At 53.7% G+C, this 16,227-nt stretch overlaps 1 protein-coding gene across 1 annotated transcript in view; it reads right to left on the bottom strand.

Annotated features, from left to right (window-relative positions):
• Positions 1-16,227, bottom strand: part of ryr2a (ryanodine receptor 2a (cardiac)) — a gene marked incomplete at its 3' end in the record, with an annotated part of 479,882 nt that overhangs the window by 309,184 nt on the left and 154,471 nt on the right. Inside the window, exon 50 of the mRNA XM_079260659.1 lies at positions 14,789-14,958. Within this exon, the coding sequence (XP_079116785.1) occupies positions 14,789-14,958 (170 nt within the window). The remainder of the gene's footprint in view (positions 1-14,788; positions 14,959-16,227) is intronic.

Here is a 16,227-nt window from a genome sequence, read left to right as displayed (position 1 = left end):
TCAGAATCCAGACCAGAGGCATGACCAGAGGCCAGATCAGAATCCAGACCAGAGTCCAGGCCAGAGTAAAAGCCAGAGAAAAAGCCAGAGATCATCTTAGAGTCCAGACCAGACTCCAGGCCAGAGACCAGATCAGAATCCAGACCAGAGGCTAGACCAGAGGCCAGATCAGAATCCAGACCAGAGGCCAGACTAGAGACCAGATCAGAATCCAGACCAGAGTCCAGACCAGAGTCCAGGCCAGAGTCCAGGCCAGAGACGAGATCAGAATCCAGGCCAGAGTCCAGGCCAGAGTCCAGACCAGAGTCCAGACCAGAGACCAGATCAGAATCCAGGCCAGAGTCCAGGCCAGAGTCCAGACCAGAGACCAGATCAGAATCCAGACCAGAGGCATGACCAGAGGCCAGATCAGAATCCAGACCAGAGGCCAGACCAGAGGCCAAATCAGAATCCAGACCAGAGGCCAGACCAGAGGCCAAATCATAATCCAGACCAGAGGCCAGACCAGAGGCCAGATCAGAGACCAGATCAGAATCCAGACCAGAGTCCAGGCCAGAGTAAAAGCCAGAGATCATCTTAGAGTCCAGACCAGAGTCCAGGCCAGAGACCAGATCAGAATCCAGACCAGAGGCCAGGCCAGAGGCCAGACCAGAGACCAGATCACAATCCAGACCAGAGGCCAGACCAGAGACCAGATCAGAATCCAGACCAGAGTCCAAGCCAGAGACCAGATCAGAATCCAGACAAGAGTCCAGGCCAGAGTCCAGACCAGAGACCAGATCAGAATCCAGACCAGAGGCCAGATCAGAATCCAGACCAGAGGCATGACCAGAGGCCAGATCAGAATCCAGACCAGAGTCCAGGCCAGAGTAAAAGCCAGAGAAAAAGCCAGAGATCATCTTAGAGTCCAGACCAGACTCCAGGCCAGAGACCAGATCAGAATCCAGACCAGAGGCTAGACCAGAGGCCAGATCAGAATCCAGACCAGAGGCCAGACTAGAGACCAGATCAGAATCCAGACCAGAGTCCAGACCAGAGTCCAGGCCAGAGTCCAGGCCAGAGACGAGATCAGAATCCAGGCCAGAGTCCAGGCCAGAGTCCAGACCAGAGTCCAGACCAGAGACCAGATCAGAATCCAGGCCAGAGTCCAGGCCAGAGTCCAGACCAGAGACCAGATCAGAATCCAGACCAGAGGCATGACCAGAGGCCAGATCAGAATCCAGACCAGAGGCCAAATCAGAATCCAGACCAGAGGCCAGACCAGAGGCCAAATCATAATCCAGACCAGAGGCCAGACCAGAGGCCAGATCAGAGACCAGATCAGAATCCAGACCAGAGTCCAGGCCAGAGTAAAAGCCAGAGATCATCTTAGAGTCCAGACCAGAGTCCAGGCCAGAGACCAGATCAGAATCCAGACCAGAGGCCAGGCCAGAGGCCAGACCAGAGACCAGATCACAATCCAGACCAGAGGCCAGACCAGAGACCAGATCAGAATCCATACCAGAGGCCAGGCCAGAGTAAAAGCCAGAGATCATCTTAGAGTCCAGACCAGAGTCCAGGCTGGAGACCAGATCAGAATCCAGACCAGAGTCCAGACCAGAGTCCAGGCCAGAGACCAGATCAGAATCCAGACCAGAGGCCAGGCCAGAGACCAGATCAGAATCCAGACCAGAGGCCAGACCAGAGACCAGATCAGAATCCAGACCAGAGGCCAGACCAGAGTCAAGGCCAGAGACCAGATAAGAATCCAGACCAGAGGCCAGACCAGAGACCAGATCAGAATCCAGACCAGAGTCCAGGCCAGAGTAAAAGCCAGAGATCATCTTAGAGTCCAGACCAGAGTCCAGGCCAGAGACCAGATCAGAATCCAGACCAGAGGCCAGACCAGAGACCAGATCAGAATCCAGACCAGAGGCCAGACCAGAGACCAGATCAGAATCCAGACCAGAGGCCAGACCAGAGACCAGATCAGAATCCAGGCCAGAGTCCAGGCCAGAGTCCAGACCAGAGACCAGATCAGAATCCAGACCAGAGTCCAGACCAGAGACCAGATCAGAATCCAGACCAGAGTCCAGACCAGAGACCAGATCAGAATCCAGACCAGAGGCCAGACCAGAGGCCAGGCCAGAGACCAGATCAGAATCCAGGCCAGAGTCCAGGCCAGAGTCCAGACCAGAGACCAGATCAGAATCCAGGCCAGAGACCAGATCAGAATCCAGACCAGAGTCCAGACCAGAGACCAGATCAGAATCCAGACCAGAGTCAAGACCAGAGGCCAGACCAGAGGCCAGATCAGAATCCAGACCAGAGTCCAGGCCAGAGTCCTGACCAGAGACCAGATCAGAATCCAGACCAGAGTCCAGGACAGAGACCAGATCAGAATCCAGACCAGAGTCCAGGCCAGAGTCCAGACCAGAGACCAGATCAGAATCCAGACCAGAGGCAAGACCAGAGGCCAGATCAGAATCCAGACCAGAGGCATGACCAGAGGCCAGATCAGAATCCAGACCAGAGGCCAGACCAGAGGCCAAATCAGAATCCAGACCACAGGCCAGACCAGAGGCCAAATCAGAATCCAGACCAGAGGCCAGACCAGAGGCCAGACCAGAGACCAGATCAGAATCCAGACCAGAGTCCAGGCCAGAGTAAAAGCCAGAGATCATCTTAGAGTCCAGACCAGAGTCCAGGCCAGAGACCAGATCAGAATCCAGACCAGAGGCCAGGCCAGAGGCCAGACCAGAGACCAGATCACAATCCAGACCAGAGGCCAGACCAGAGACCAGATCAGAATCCATACCAGAGGCCAGACCAGAGTCAAGGCCAGAGACCAGATCAGAATCCAGACCAGAGTCCAGACCAGAGTCCAGGCCAGAGACCAGATCAGAATCCAGACCACAGGCCAGGCCAGAGACCAGATCAGAATCCAGACCAGAGGCCAGACCAGAGACCAGATCAGAATCCAGACCAGAGGCCAGACCAGAGTCAAGGCCAGAGACCAGATAAGAATCCAGACCAGAGGCCAGACCAGAGACCAGATCAGAATCCAGACCAGAGTCCAGGCCAGAGTAAAAGCCAGAGATCATCTTAGAGTCCAGACCAGAGTCCAGGCCAGAGACCAGATCAGAATCCAGACCAGAGGCCAGACCAGAGACCAGATCAGAATCCAGACCAGAGGCCAGACCAGAGACCAGATCAGAATCCAGACCAGAGGCCAGACCAGAGTCAAGGCCAGAGACCAGATCAGAATCCAGACCAGAGGCCAGGCCAGAGACCAGATCAGAATCCAGACCAGAGTCCAGGCCAGAGTAAAAGCCAGAGATCATCTTAGAGTCCAGACCAGAGGCCAGACCAGAGACCAGATCAGAATCCAGACTAGAGGCCAGGCCAGAGACCAGATCAGAATCCAGACCAGAGTCCAGACCAGAGTCCAGGCCAGAGACCAGATCAGAATCCAGGCCAGAGTCCAGGCCAGAGTCCAGACCAGAGGCCAGACCAGAGGCCAGATCAGAATCCAGACCAGAGGCCAGACCAGAGACCAGATCAGAATCCAGACCAGAGTCCAGACCAGAGTCCAGGCCAGAGACGAGATCAGAATCCAGGCCAGAGTCCAGGCCAGAGTCCAGACCAGAGACCAGATCAGAATTCAGACCAGAGTCCAGACCAGAGACCAGATCAGAATCCAGACCAGAGTCCAGACCAGAGACCAGATCAGAATCCAGACCAGAGTCCAGACCAGAGTCCAGGCCAGAGACCAGATCAGAATCCAGGCCAGAGTCCAGGCCAGAGACCAGATCAGAATCCAGACCAGAGTCCAGACCAGAGACTAGATCAGAATCCAGACCAGAGTCCAGACCAGAGTCCAGGCCAGAGACCAGATCAGAATCCAGACTAGAGGCCAGGCCAGAGACCAGATCAGAATCCAGGCCAGAGTCCAGGCCAGAGTCCAGGCCAGAGACCAGACCAGAGACCAGATCAGAATCCAGGCCAGAGTCCAGGCCAGAGTCCAGACCAGAGACCAGATCAGAATCCAGACCAGAGTCCAGACCAGAGTCCAGGCCAGAGACCAGATCAGAATCCAGGCCAGAGTCCAGGCCAGAGTCCAGACCAGAGACCAGATCAGAATCCAGACCAGAGTCCAGACCAGAGACCAGATCAGAATCCAGACCAGAGTCCAGACCAGAGACCAGATCAGAATCCAGACCAGAGTCCAGACCAGAGTCCTGACCAGAGACCAGATCAGAATCCAGACCAGAGTCCAAGCCAGAGACCAGATCAGAATCCAGACAGGAGTCCAGGCCAGAGTCCAGACCAGAGACCAGATCAGAATCCAGACCAGAGGCCAGACCAGAGGCCAGATCAGAATCCAGACCAGAGGCATGACCAGAGGCCAGATCAGAATCCAGACTAGAGGCCAGACCAGAGTAAAAGCCAGAGATCATCTTAGAGTCCAGGCCAGAGAGCAGACCAGAGGCCAGATCAGAATCCAGACCAGAGGCATGACCAGAGGCCAGATCAGAATCCAGACCAGAGTCCAAGCCAGAGACCAGATCAGAATCCAGACAAGAGTCCAGGCCAGAGTCCAGACCAGAGACCAGATCAGAATCCAGACCAGAGGCCAGACCAGAGGCCAGATCAGAATCCAGACCAGAGGCATGACCAGAGGCCAGATCAGAGTCCAGACTAGAGGCCAGACCAGAGTCCAGGCCAGAGACCAGATCAGAATCCAGACCAGAGGCCAGACCAGAGACCAGATCAGAATCCAGACCAGAGTCCAGGCCAGAGTAAAAGCCAGAGATCATCTTAGAGTCCAGACCAGACTCCAGGCCAGAGACCAGATCAGAATCCAGACCAGAGTCCAGACCAGAGACTAGATCAGAATCCAGACCAGAGTCCAGACCAGAGTCCAGGCCAGAGACCAGATCAGAATCCAGGTCAGAGTCCAGGCCAGAGTCCAGACCAGAGGCCAGACCAGAGGCCAGATCAGAATCCAGACCAGAGGCCAGACCAGAGACCAGATCAGAATCCAGACCAGAGTCCAGACCAGAGTCCAGGCCAGAGACGAGATCAGAATCCAGGCCAGAGTCCAGGCCAGAGTCCAGACCAGAGACCAGATCAGAATTCAGACCAGAGTCCAGACCAGAGACCAGATCAGAATCCAGACCAGAGTCCAGACCAGAGACCAGATCAGAATCCAGACCAGAGTCCAGACCAGAGTCCAGGCCAGAGACCAGATCAGAATCCAGACCAGAGTCCAGACCAGAGACTAGATCAGAATCCAGACCAGAGTCCAGACCAGAGTCCAGGCCAGAGACCAGATCAGAATCCAGGCCAGAGTCCAGGCCAGAGTCCAGACCAGAGGCCAGACCAGAGGCCAGATCAGAATCCAGACCAGAGGCCAGACCAGAGACCAGATCAGAATCCAGACCAGAGTCCAGGCCAGAGACCAGATCAGAATCCAGGCCAGAGTCCAGACCAGAGTCCAGGCCAGAGACGAGATCAGAATCCAGGCCAGAGTCCAGGCCAGAGGCCAGACCAGAGACCAGATCAGAATCCAGACCAGAGTCCAGACCAGAGACCAGATCAGAATCCAGACCAGAGTCCAGACCAGAGACCAGATCAGAATCCAGACCAGAGTCCAGACCAGAGTCCAGGCCAGAGACCAGATCAGAATCCAGGCCAGAGTCCAGGCCAGAGTCCAGACCAGAGACCAGATCAGAATCCAGGCCAGAGACCAGATCAGAATCCAGACCAGAGTCCAGACCAGAGACCAGATCAGAATCCAGACCAGAGTCAAGACCAGAGTCCAGGCCAGAGACCAGATCAGAATCCAGACCAGAGTCCAGGCCAGAGTCCTGACCAGAGACCAGATCAGAATCCAGACCAGAGGCCAGACCAGAGGCCAGATCAGAATCCAGACCAGAGGCATGACCAGAGGCCAGATCAGAATCCAGACCAGAGGCCAGACCAGAGGCCAAATCAGAATCCAGACCAGAGTCCAGACCAGAGTCCAGGCCAGAGTAAAAGCCAGAGATCATCTTAGAGTCCAGACCAGAGTCCAGGCCCGAGACCAGATCAGAATCCAGACCAGAGGCCAGGCCAGAGGCCAGACCAGAGACCAGATCAGAATCCAGACCAGAGTCCAGGCCAGAGTAAAAGCCAGAGATCATCTTAGAGTCCAGACCAGAGTCCAGGCCAGAGACCAGATCAGAATCCAGACTAGAGTCCAGGCCATAGTCCTGACCAGAGACCAGATCAGAATCCAGACCAGAGGCCAGACCAGAGGCCAGATCAGAATCCAGACCAGAGGCATGACCAGAGGCCAGATCAGAATCCAGACCAGAGGCCAGACCAGAGGCCAAATCAGAATCCAGACCAGAGTCCAGACCAGAGTCCAGGCCAGAGTAAAAGCCAGAGATCATCTTAGAGTCCAGACCAGAGTCCAGGCCCGAGACCAGATCAGAATCCAGACCAGAGGCCAGGCCAGAGGCCAGACCAGAGACCAGATCAGAATCCAGACCAGAGTCCAGGCCAGAGTAAAAGCCAGAGATCATCTTAGAGTCCAGACCAGAGTCCAGGCCAGAGACCAGATCAGAATCCAGACTAGAGTCCAGGCCATAGTCCTGACCAGAGACCAGATCAGAATCCAGACCAGAGGCCAGACCAGAGGCCAGATCAGAATCCAGACCAGAGGCATGACCAGAGGCCAGATCAGAATCCAGACCAGAGGCCAGACCAGAGGCCAAATCAGAATCCAGACCAGAGTCCAGACCAGAGTCCAGGCCAGAGTAAAAGCCAGAGATCATCTTAGAGTCCAGACCAGAGTCCAGGCCAGAGACCAGATCAGAATCCAGACTAGAGGCCAGGCCAGAGACCAGATCAGAATCCAGACTAGAGGCCAGGCCAGAGACCAGATCAGAATCCAGACCAGAACCGTTTCTTGCCATGGGGGAACTAGGTAAATGCCAAATTCGCCCAAGCCACCAAAAGCCCCCAAAATTGCATCTTCAGACTCTTCTGAGAATGTATATATATGTATATGTGTGTGTGTGTGTGTGTGTGTGTGTGTGTGTGCATGTATACATATATACACACACAGATATACATGCGCATATTATGCGCATATTATATATATATATATATATATATATATATATATATATATATATATATATATATATATATATACATATATATATATGTATATATATATATATATATATATATATATATATACATATATATATATGTATATATATATATATATATATACATATATATATATGTATATATATATATATATACAGACCGTCTACACACCGTCCTCCAGAGGCTACACACCGTCCTCCAGAGGCTACACACCGTCCTCCAGAGGTTACACACCGTCCTCCAGAGGCTACACACCGTCCTCCAGAGGTTACACACCGTCCTCCAGAGGTTACACACCGTCCTCCAGAGGTTACACACCATCCTCCAGAGGATACACACCGTCCTCCAGAGGCTACACACCGTCCTCCAGAGGATACACACCGTCCTCCAGACGTTACACACCGTCCTCCAGAGGCTACACACCGTCCTCCAGAGGTTACACACCGTCCTCCAGAGGTTACACACCATCCTCCAGAGGTTACACACCGTCCTCCAGAGGTTACACACCGTCCTCCAGAGGCTACACACCGTCCTCCAGACGTTACACACCGTCCTCCAGAGGCTACACACCGTCCTCCAGAGGTTACACACCGTCCTCCAGAGGTTACACACCGTCCTCCAGAGGTTACACACCGTCCTCCAGAGGCTACACACCGTCCTCCAGAGGTTACACACCGTCCTCCAGACGTTACACACCGTCCTCCAGAGGTTACACACCGTCCTCCAGAGGTTACACACCGTCCTCCAGAGGCTCCACACCGTCCTCCAGAGGTTACACACTGTCCTCCAGACGTTACACACCATCCTCCAGAGGTTACACACCGTCCTCCAGAGGATACACACCGTCCTCCAGAGGCTACACACCGTCCTCCAGAGGATACACACCGTCCTCCAGAGGTTACACACCGTCCTCCAGAGGTTACACACCGTCCTCCAGAGGTTACACACCATCCTCCAGAGGTTACACACCGTCCTCCAGAGGTTACACACTGTCCTCCAGACGTTACACACCGCCCTCCAGAGGTTACACACCATCCTCCAGAGGCTACACACCATCCTCCAGAGGTTACACACCGTCCTCCAGAGGATACACACCGTCCTCCAGAGGCTACACACCGTCCTCCAGAGGTTACACACCGTCCTCCAGAGGTTACACACCGTCCTCCAGAGGCTACACACCGTCCTCCAGAGGTTACACACCATCCTCCAGAGGTTACACACCGTCCTCCAGAGGTTACGCACCGTCCTCCAGAGGTTACGCACCGTCCTCCAGAGGTTACACACCATCCTCCAGAGGTTACACACCATCCTCCAGAGGTTACACACCGTCCTCCAGAGGTTACACACCATCCTCCAGAGGTTACACACCGTCCTCCAGAGGCTACACACCGTCCTCCAGAGGCTACACACCGTCCTCCAGAGGTTACGCACCGTCCTCCAGAGGTTACGCACCGTCCTCCAGAGGTTACACACCGTCCTCCAGAGGTTACACACCGTCCTCCAGAGGATACACACCGTCCTCCAGAGGCTACACACCGTCCTCCAGAGGTTACACACCGTCCTCCAGAGGTTACGCACCGTCCTCCAGAGGTTACACACCGTCCTCCAGAGGTTACACACCATCCTCCAGAGGTTACACACCGTCCTCCAGAGGATACACACCGTCCTCCAGAGGCTACACACCGTCCTCCAGAGGTTACACACCGTCCTCCAGAGGCTACACACCGTCCTCCAGAGGCTACACACCGTCCTCCAGAGGATACACACCATCCTCCAGACGTTACACACCGTCCTCCAGAGGTTACACACCGTCCTCCAGAGGTTACACACCGTCCTCCAGAGGCTACACACCGTCCTCCAGAGGTTACACACCGTCCTCCAGAGGTTACACACCATCCTCCAGAGGTTACACACCGTCCTCCAGAGGTTACACACCATCCTCCAGAGGTTACACACCGTCCTCCAGAGGTTACACACCGTCCTCCAGACGTTACACACCATCCTCCAGACGTTACACACCGTCCTCCAGAGGTTACACACCGTCCTCCAGAGGTTACACACCGTCCTCCAGAGGTTACACACCATCCTCCAGAGGTTACACACCGTCCTCCAGAGGTTACACACCGTCCTCCAGAGGTTACACACCATCCTCCAGAGGTTACACACCGTCCTCCAGACGTTACACACCATCCTCCAGACGTTACACACCGTCCTCCAGAGGTTACACACCATCCTCCAGAGGTTACACACTGTCCTCCAGAGGCTACACACCATCCTCCAGAGGTTACACACCGTCCTCCAGAGGTTACACACCGTCCTCCAGAGGTTACACACCGTCCTCCAGAGGTTACACACCGTCCTCCAGAGGTTACACACCATCCTCCAGAGGTTACACACCGTCCTCCAGAGGTTACACACCATCCTCCAGAGGTTACACACCGTCCTCCAGAGGTTACACACCGTCCTCCAGAGGTTACACACCATCCTCCAGAGGTTACACACCGTCCTCCAGAGGTTACACACCATCCTCCAGAGGTTACACACCGTCCTCCAGACGTTACACACCATCCTCCAGACGTTACACACCGTCCTCCAGAGGTTACACACCATCCTCCAGAGGTTACACACTGTCCTCCAGAGGCTACACACCATCCTCCAGAGGTTACACACCGTCCTCCAGAGGTTACACACCGTCCTCCAGAGGTTACACACCGTCCTCCAGAGGTTACACACCGTCCTCCAGAGGTTACACACTGTCCTCCAGAGGCTACACACCGTCCTCCAGAGGCTACACACCGTCCTCCAGAGGTTACACACCGTCCTCCAGAGGTTACACACCGTCCTCCAGAGGTTACACACCGTCCTCCAGAGGTTACACACTGTCCTCCAGAGGTTACACACCGTCCTCCAGAGGTTACACACCATCCTCCAGAGGCTACACACCGTCCTCCAGAGGTTACACACCATCCTCCAGAGGTTACACACCGTCCTCCAGAGGTTACACACCGTCCTCCAGAGGTTACACACCATCCTCCAGAGGCTACACACTGTCCTCCAGAGGCTACACACCATCCTCCAGAGGTTACACACCGTCCTCCAGAGGTTACACACCATCCTCCAGAGGCTACACACCGTCCTCCAGAGGTTACACACCATCCTCCAGAGGTTACACACCGTCCTCCAGAGGATACACACCGTCCTCCAGAGGTTACACACCGTCCTCCAGACGTAACACACCGTCCTCCAGAGGTTACACACCGTCCTCCAGAGGTTACACACCGTCCTCCAGAGGTTACACACCGTCCTCCAGAGGTTACACACCGTCCTCCAGAGGTTACACACCGTCCTCCAGACGTAACACACCGTCCTCCAGAGGTTACACACCGTCCTCCAGAGGTTACACACCGTCCTCCAGAGGTTACACACCGTCCTCCAGAGGTTACACACCGTCCTCCAGACGTAACACACCGTCCTCCAGAGGTTACACACCGTCCTCCAGAGGTTACACACCGTCCTCCAGACGTAACACACCGTCCTCCAGAGGTTACACACCGACCTCCAGAGGATACACACCGTCCTCCAGAGGTTACACACCGTCCTCCAGAGGCTACACACCATCCTCCAGAGGTTACACACCGACCTCCAGAGGATACACACCGTCCTCCAGAGGTTACACACCGTCCTCCAGAGGCTACACACCGTCCTCCAGAGGTTACACACCGTCCTCCAGAGGATACACACCGTCCTCCAGAGGTTACACACCGTCCTCCAGAGGTTACACACCGTCCTCCAGAGGATACACACCGTCCTCCAGAGGATACACACCGTCCTCCAGAGGTTACACACCGTCCTCCAGAGGTTACACACCGTCCTCCAGAGGTTACACACCGTCCTCCAGACGTAACACACCGTCCTCCAGAGGTTACACACCGACCTCCAGAGGATACACACCGTCCTCCAGAGGTTACACACCGTCCTCCAGAGGCTACACACCATCCTCCAGAGGTTACACACCGACCTCCAGAGGATACACACCGTCCTCCAGAGGTTACACACCGTCCTCCAGAGGCTACACACCGTCCTCCAGAGGTTACACACCGTCCTCCAGAGGCTACACACCGTCCTCCAGAGGCTACACACCGTCCTCCAGAGGCTACACACCATCCTCCAGAGGTTACACACCGTCCTCCAGAGGCTACACACCGTCCTCCAGAGGTTACACACCGACCTCCAGAGGATACACACCGTCCTCCAGAGGTTACACACCGTCCTCCAGAGGCTACACACCATCCTCCAGAGGTTACACACCGTCCTCCAGAGGCTACACACCATCCTCCAGAGGTTACACACCGTCCTCCAGAGGCTCCACACCATCCTCCAGAGGTTACACACCGTCCTCCAGAGGTTACACACCGTCCTCCAGAGGCTCCACACCATCCTCCAGAGGTTACACACCGTCCTCCAGAGGTTACACACCGTCCTCCAGAGGTTACACACCGTCCTCCAGAGGTTACACACCGTCCTCCAGAGGCTACACACCATCCTCCAGAGGTTACACACCGTCCTCCAGAGGCTACACACCGTCCTCCAGAGGTTACACACCGTCCTCCAGAGGTTACACACCGTCCTCCAGAGGTTACACACCGTCCTCCAGAGGCTACACACCGTCCTCCAGAGGCTACACACCGTCCTCCAGAGGTTACACACCGTCCTCCAGAGGCTACACACCGTCCTCCAGAGGTTACACACCGTCCTCCAGAGGTTACACACCGTCCTCCAGAGGTTACACACCGTCCTCCAGAGGCTACACACCGTCCTCCAGAGGCTACACACCGTCCTCCAGAGGTTACACACCGTCCTCCAGAGGTTACACACCATCCTCCAGAGGTTACACACCGTCCTCCAGAGGTTACACACCGTCCTCCAGAGGCTACACACCGTCCTCCAGAGGTTACACACCGTCCTCCAGAGGTTACACACCGTCCTCCAGAGGTTACACACCGTCCTCCAGAGGTTACACACCGTCCTCCAGAGGTTACACACCGTCCTCCAGAGGTTACACACCGTCCTCCAGAGGATACACACCGTCCTCCAGAGGTTACACACCGTCCTCCAGAGGTTACACACCGTCCTCCAGAGGTTACACACCGTCCTCCAGAGGCTACACACCGTCCTCCAGAGGTTACACACCGTCCTCCAGAGGCTACACACCGTCCTCCAGAGGTTACACACCGTCCTCCAGAGGTTACACACCGTCCTCCAGAGGCTACACACCGCCCTCCAGAGGTTACACACCGTCCTCCAGAGGTTACACACCGTCCTCCAGAGGTTACACACCGTCCTCCAGACGTTACACACCGTCCTCCAGAGGTTACACACCGTCCTCCAGAGGTTACACACCGTCCTCCAGAGGTTACACACCGTCCTCCAGAGGTTACACACCGTCCTCCAGAGGTTACACACCGTCCTCCAGAGGTTACACACCGTCCACTGCGACGCACATCAGCTGAACCTAATCACGCAGCAGGCAACATCCCACATGCCCAGGATCGACACGCTTCTTTCCGACCTCGCTGGATTCTTCTCCAGGTCACCAAAGAGAACCGCGGTTCTGGATCAGGTGGTTTCTCTTAGACTGCCTTGAGCCTCCGCAACATGCTGGAACTTCCACAGCCGCGCTGTAAACACTGCGTACGAGCACAAAGACGACCTGCTGAAGTGTTTCCAGACCATCAGAGACTCTGAAACTTTGACAACCAAACTAGCAGAGAGGCTGGGGGCTTTGTGAGGACGCCTCATGTGGACATGCTGTTCAACCAGCTACAGAAGAGGAACATCCACCCTGTCTGGATTAAAGCTCTCCTTCAGCGGTTCCACCACAGTTTGCTGAACATCAGGTAAATAATTATATCTAAAGTAACGGACAGAATGTTATTGTCAAAGAGAAGCTGCTCAATCAAATCTGTAAAAGGTTTTATTGGTCTTATTATCATAGTAAATTATCCTTATAGAGCACAGAGTTCTTTTAGGCCTTCAGTAGAAACTAGAAACATTTGACTGAATTATTAGTTTCTATCAGATAATCTTCAACATGTGAACTTTTCTAGGATAAAACTTTTGAGTTTTATGATGAACTCAGTCTTAATCCAGGTTGTTACTCATACAGACCAAGTCCACAGTAGGTTTAGATCAGTTCCACAGATGTTTAAAGTGCTTATAAACATCAGTCATGTAAAGGAAATGAGTGCAACTTTTTATGTTTGGACCAGGATGTCCATCCCGTCCCTCTGTGAGAACAGCTGGACCGCCACTAAAGAGACGGAGGACGCTGGGACCAGAAGAACAACAGAGGTTGGCCACAGAAGTAAGTCTCATTTTTCCCTTTTTTTATAGAACAGAGAAAAAGAGAAGAAAAAAGATTTGGTGGGAAAGATCTTATAAACCACGGCCAATAGGAATAAAGTAACTGACAGGCTGTGACTAATATTTATGTAGTCTGGACTCTTATTTGGGTGAAATGATGCTCTGTCTGACAGAGGGATGTTGGATATGTGGCGGGGGGGAATAACTGCTCCCTCCTTAGAATAGAAATATTCCAGTTGTAATTTTATTGTAAAGGAAAGCTTCTGTTGGTTCCAGGTCTGTGATACCATCCTGGTGCATGCTGAGGAACGCTTTGCATCCACTCAGCATCTCGTTAGTGCAACACGGCTGCATGGAGACGTTTCCCTCAGCACAGCGGGAGATTTCCAGAGGCAGCACTGGACACAACGGTGGAGGCTTATCCCATGCTGGACAAGGCCAGGCTCAGAACTGTCCCTCATCTACGACAACAGAGAGTTTACAGCCTCTGTAGCAGTTTTTCATGGAGAACAACCTTCAGAGCACTTTCTCAGAGACCGCCAGCCTTCTCCAGATCCTCATGACGACTCCCATGACAACGGCTGAGTCTGAGAGGTGCTTCTCCACTCTGAAGAGGATCAGGACCTTCCTGAGGAACTCCATGACTCAGGATGGCCTCAGTGCTCTGGCAATGCTCTCCATGGAGAAGAAACTTGTGAGGGACATTCCTGACTTTAATAAGAGGGTCATTGAGAGGTTTGCCGTGCAGAAGGAGAGGAGAGCAAGGTTCCTCTACAGATGAACAGAAACTTTACACAACTGATTTCCAGAGATGGGAGGTTGTGCCTCCATCAGGTCATCTCCATGCCATGTGTTTGTTCTGTTCAGACACAGCAGTCAGCATCAGAATCAGCGGCTTCAGTGGCTTAAATGGAACACTGTTAATAAGCCATCTTCCTTTTATAGATGACTACATTAAGAAGTTTTCATATTTGCTGCTATGGTGTTATTTCATGCAATAAATTGTTGAATGTGTAACCTTCAATGGGAAACATCTTAATTTACTCTTTTGCATAGCTAATGTTTACAATCTTTGACAATTACTGGAAGTGACTGCCCCACCTAAAACATATCTCACCAGCCGCCATAATGTATGTGTGTGTGTGTGTGTGTGTATGTGTGTGTGTGTGTGCATATATAATGCATATATAATGTATGTATGTATGTATAAAAGCAGTTTTGAACCATATAGGCAGTGATTAAATGATAGAAAAGCAGCAGTTAACAAGTCTAAACTTACAGTGTCCAAAGAGGCAGCAGCTCTTAGGTCAGGTAGGAATCCAACTTCAAGAAGGTGGAGGAGAAAATTCTGATCTTCTATCCCATAGACACGATCAAGGAACAAGACCATGGCTGCCTTATGGTCTGGACAAAAACCTGCAGACATGTCTGGCTCCACAACCAACCCATCTGTGCAAAGAAAATACAGAAAAAGCCAAATGAGGTTCACATGAAGCCTTGCTGTCTCTTACATTCTGCTCAGTTATTGGTTTGCATTTGGACAAGCTGAATTCTCTATAAATACATTTCTGTGCTACATGATAGAAGACATTTGTGTAAAAGAACATTTTAGTGTGTTACTTTTTTACCATCGGTGTTTTATTTACATTCCTGACTTTTTCAAACGATTTCATGCTTATTAGCAGCCAGGACTGAAAACCACTGACTTCCTGTGATGTTACGTATGTGGCTGCTCACTTCAGGTGGTGTATGTTCCATTACGCTGGTCCAGAGGAAAAAACAATATTACTTCCATGTGTTGTGTTGTGGCTTTTATTTTGCTGTGACACTTCAGGGCCACCGTACAGAAGAGACCATTGTAAGACTACCATATTAGCTAATAGTCATAACCCAGTGGCTGCTCCTGGCCTGGTGGGTCCTGGTGGCTCCTGGTGGCTCCTGGCCTGGTGGGTCCTGGTGGCTCCTGGCCTGGTGGGTCCTGGTGGCTCCTGGTGGCTCCTGGCCTGGTGGGTCCTGGTGGCTCCTGGTGGCTCCTGGCCTGGTGGTTGCTGGGCCTGGTGGCTCCTGGCCTGGTGGTTGCTGGGCCTGGTGGCTCCTGGCCTGGTGGCTCCTGGCCTGGTGGTTGCTGGGCCTGGTGGCTCCTGGCCTGGTGGCTCCTGGCCTGGTGGCTCCTGGCCTGGTGGCTCCTGGCCTGGTGGTTGCTGGGCCTGGTGGCTCCTGGCCTGGTGGCTCCTGGCCTGGTGGCTCCTGGCCTGGTGGCTCCTGGCCTGGTGGTTGCTGGGCCTGGTGGCTCCTGGCCTGGTGGCTCCTGGCCTGGTGGCTCCTGGCCTGGTGGTTGCTGGGCCTGGTGGCTCCTGGCCTGGTGGCTCCTGGCCTGGTGGCTCCTGGCCTGGTGGCTCCTGGCCTGGTGGTTGCTGGGCCTGGTGGCTCCTGGCCTGGTGGTTGCTGGGCCTGGTGGCTCCTGGCCTGGTGGTTGCTGGGCCTGGTGGCTCCTGGCCTGGTGGTTGCTGGGCCTGGTGGCTCCTGGCCTGGTGGTTGCTGGGCCTGGTGGCTCCTGGCCTGGTGGAAGAACCGTGTGGACTGGAGTAGAGCTCAGCTCTGCCTCCATACTAAATTTACATGTGTTTTTTGCCATATTGCATTTTGTGCCAACCCATTCGACCCCTGAACCCGCTGTCATCAACTTTCAGTGTTTTTATGGGTTTTACGAAAAGATCT

This window comes from Telmatherina bonti, assembly GCF_933228915.1.
Source record: "Telmatherina bonti genome assembly, chromosome: 21".
Lineage (NCBI taxonomy): Eukaryota > Metazoa > Chordata > Actinopteri > Atheriniformes > Telmatherinidae > Telmatherina > Telmatherina bonti.
Note: the sequence above shows the minus strand (reverse complement) of the source record. Positions and strands in the feature narration are given on the sequence as shown.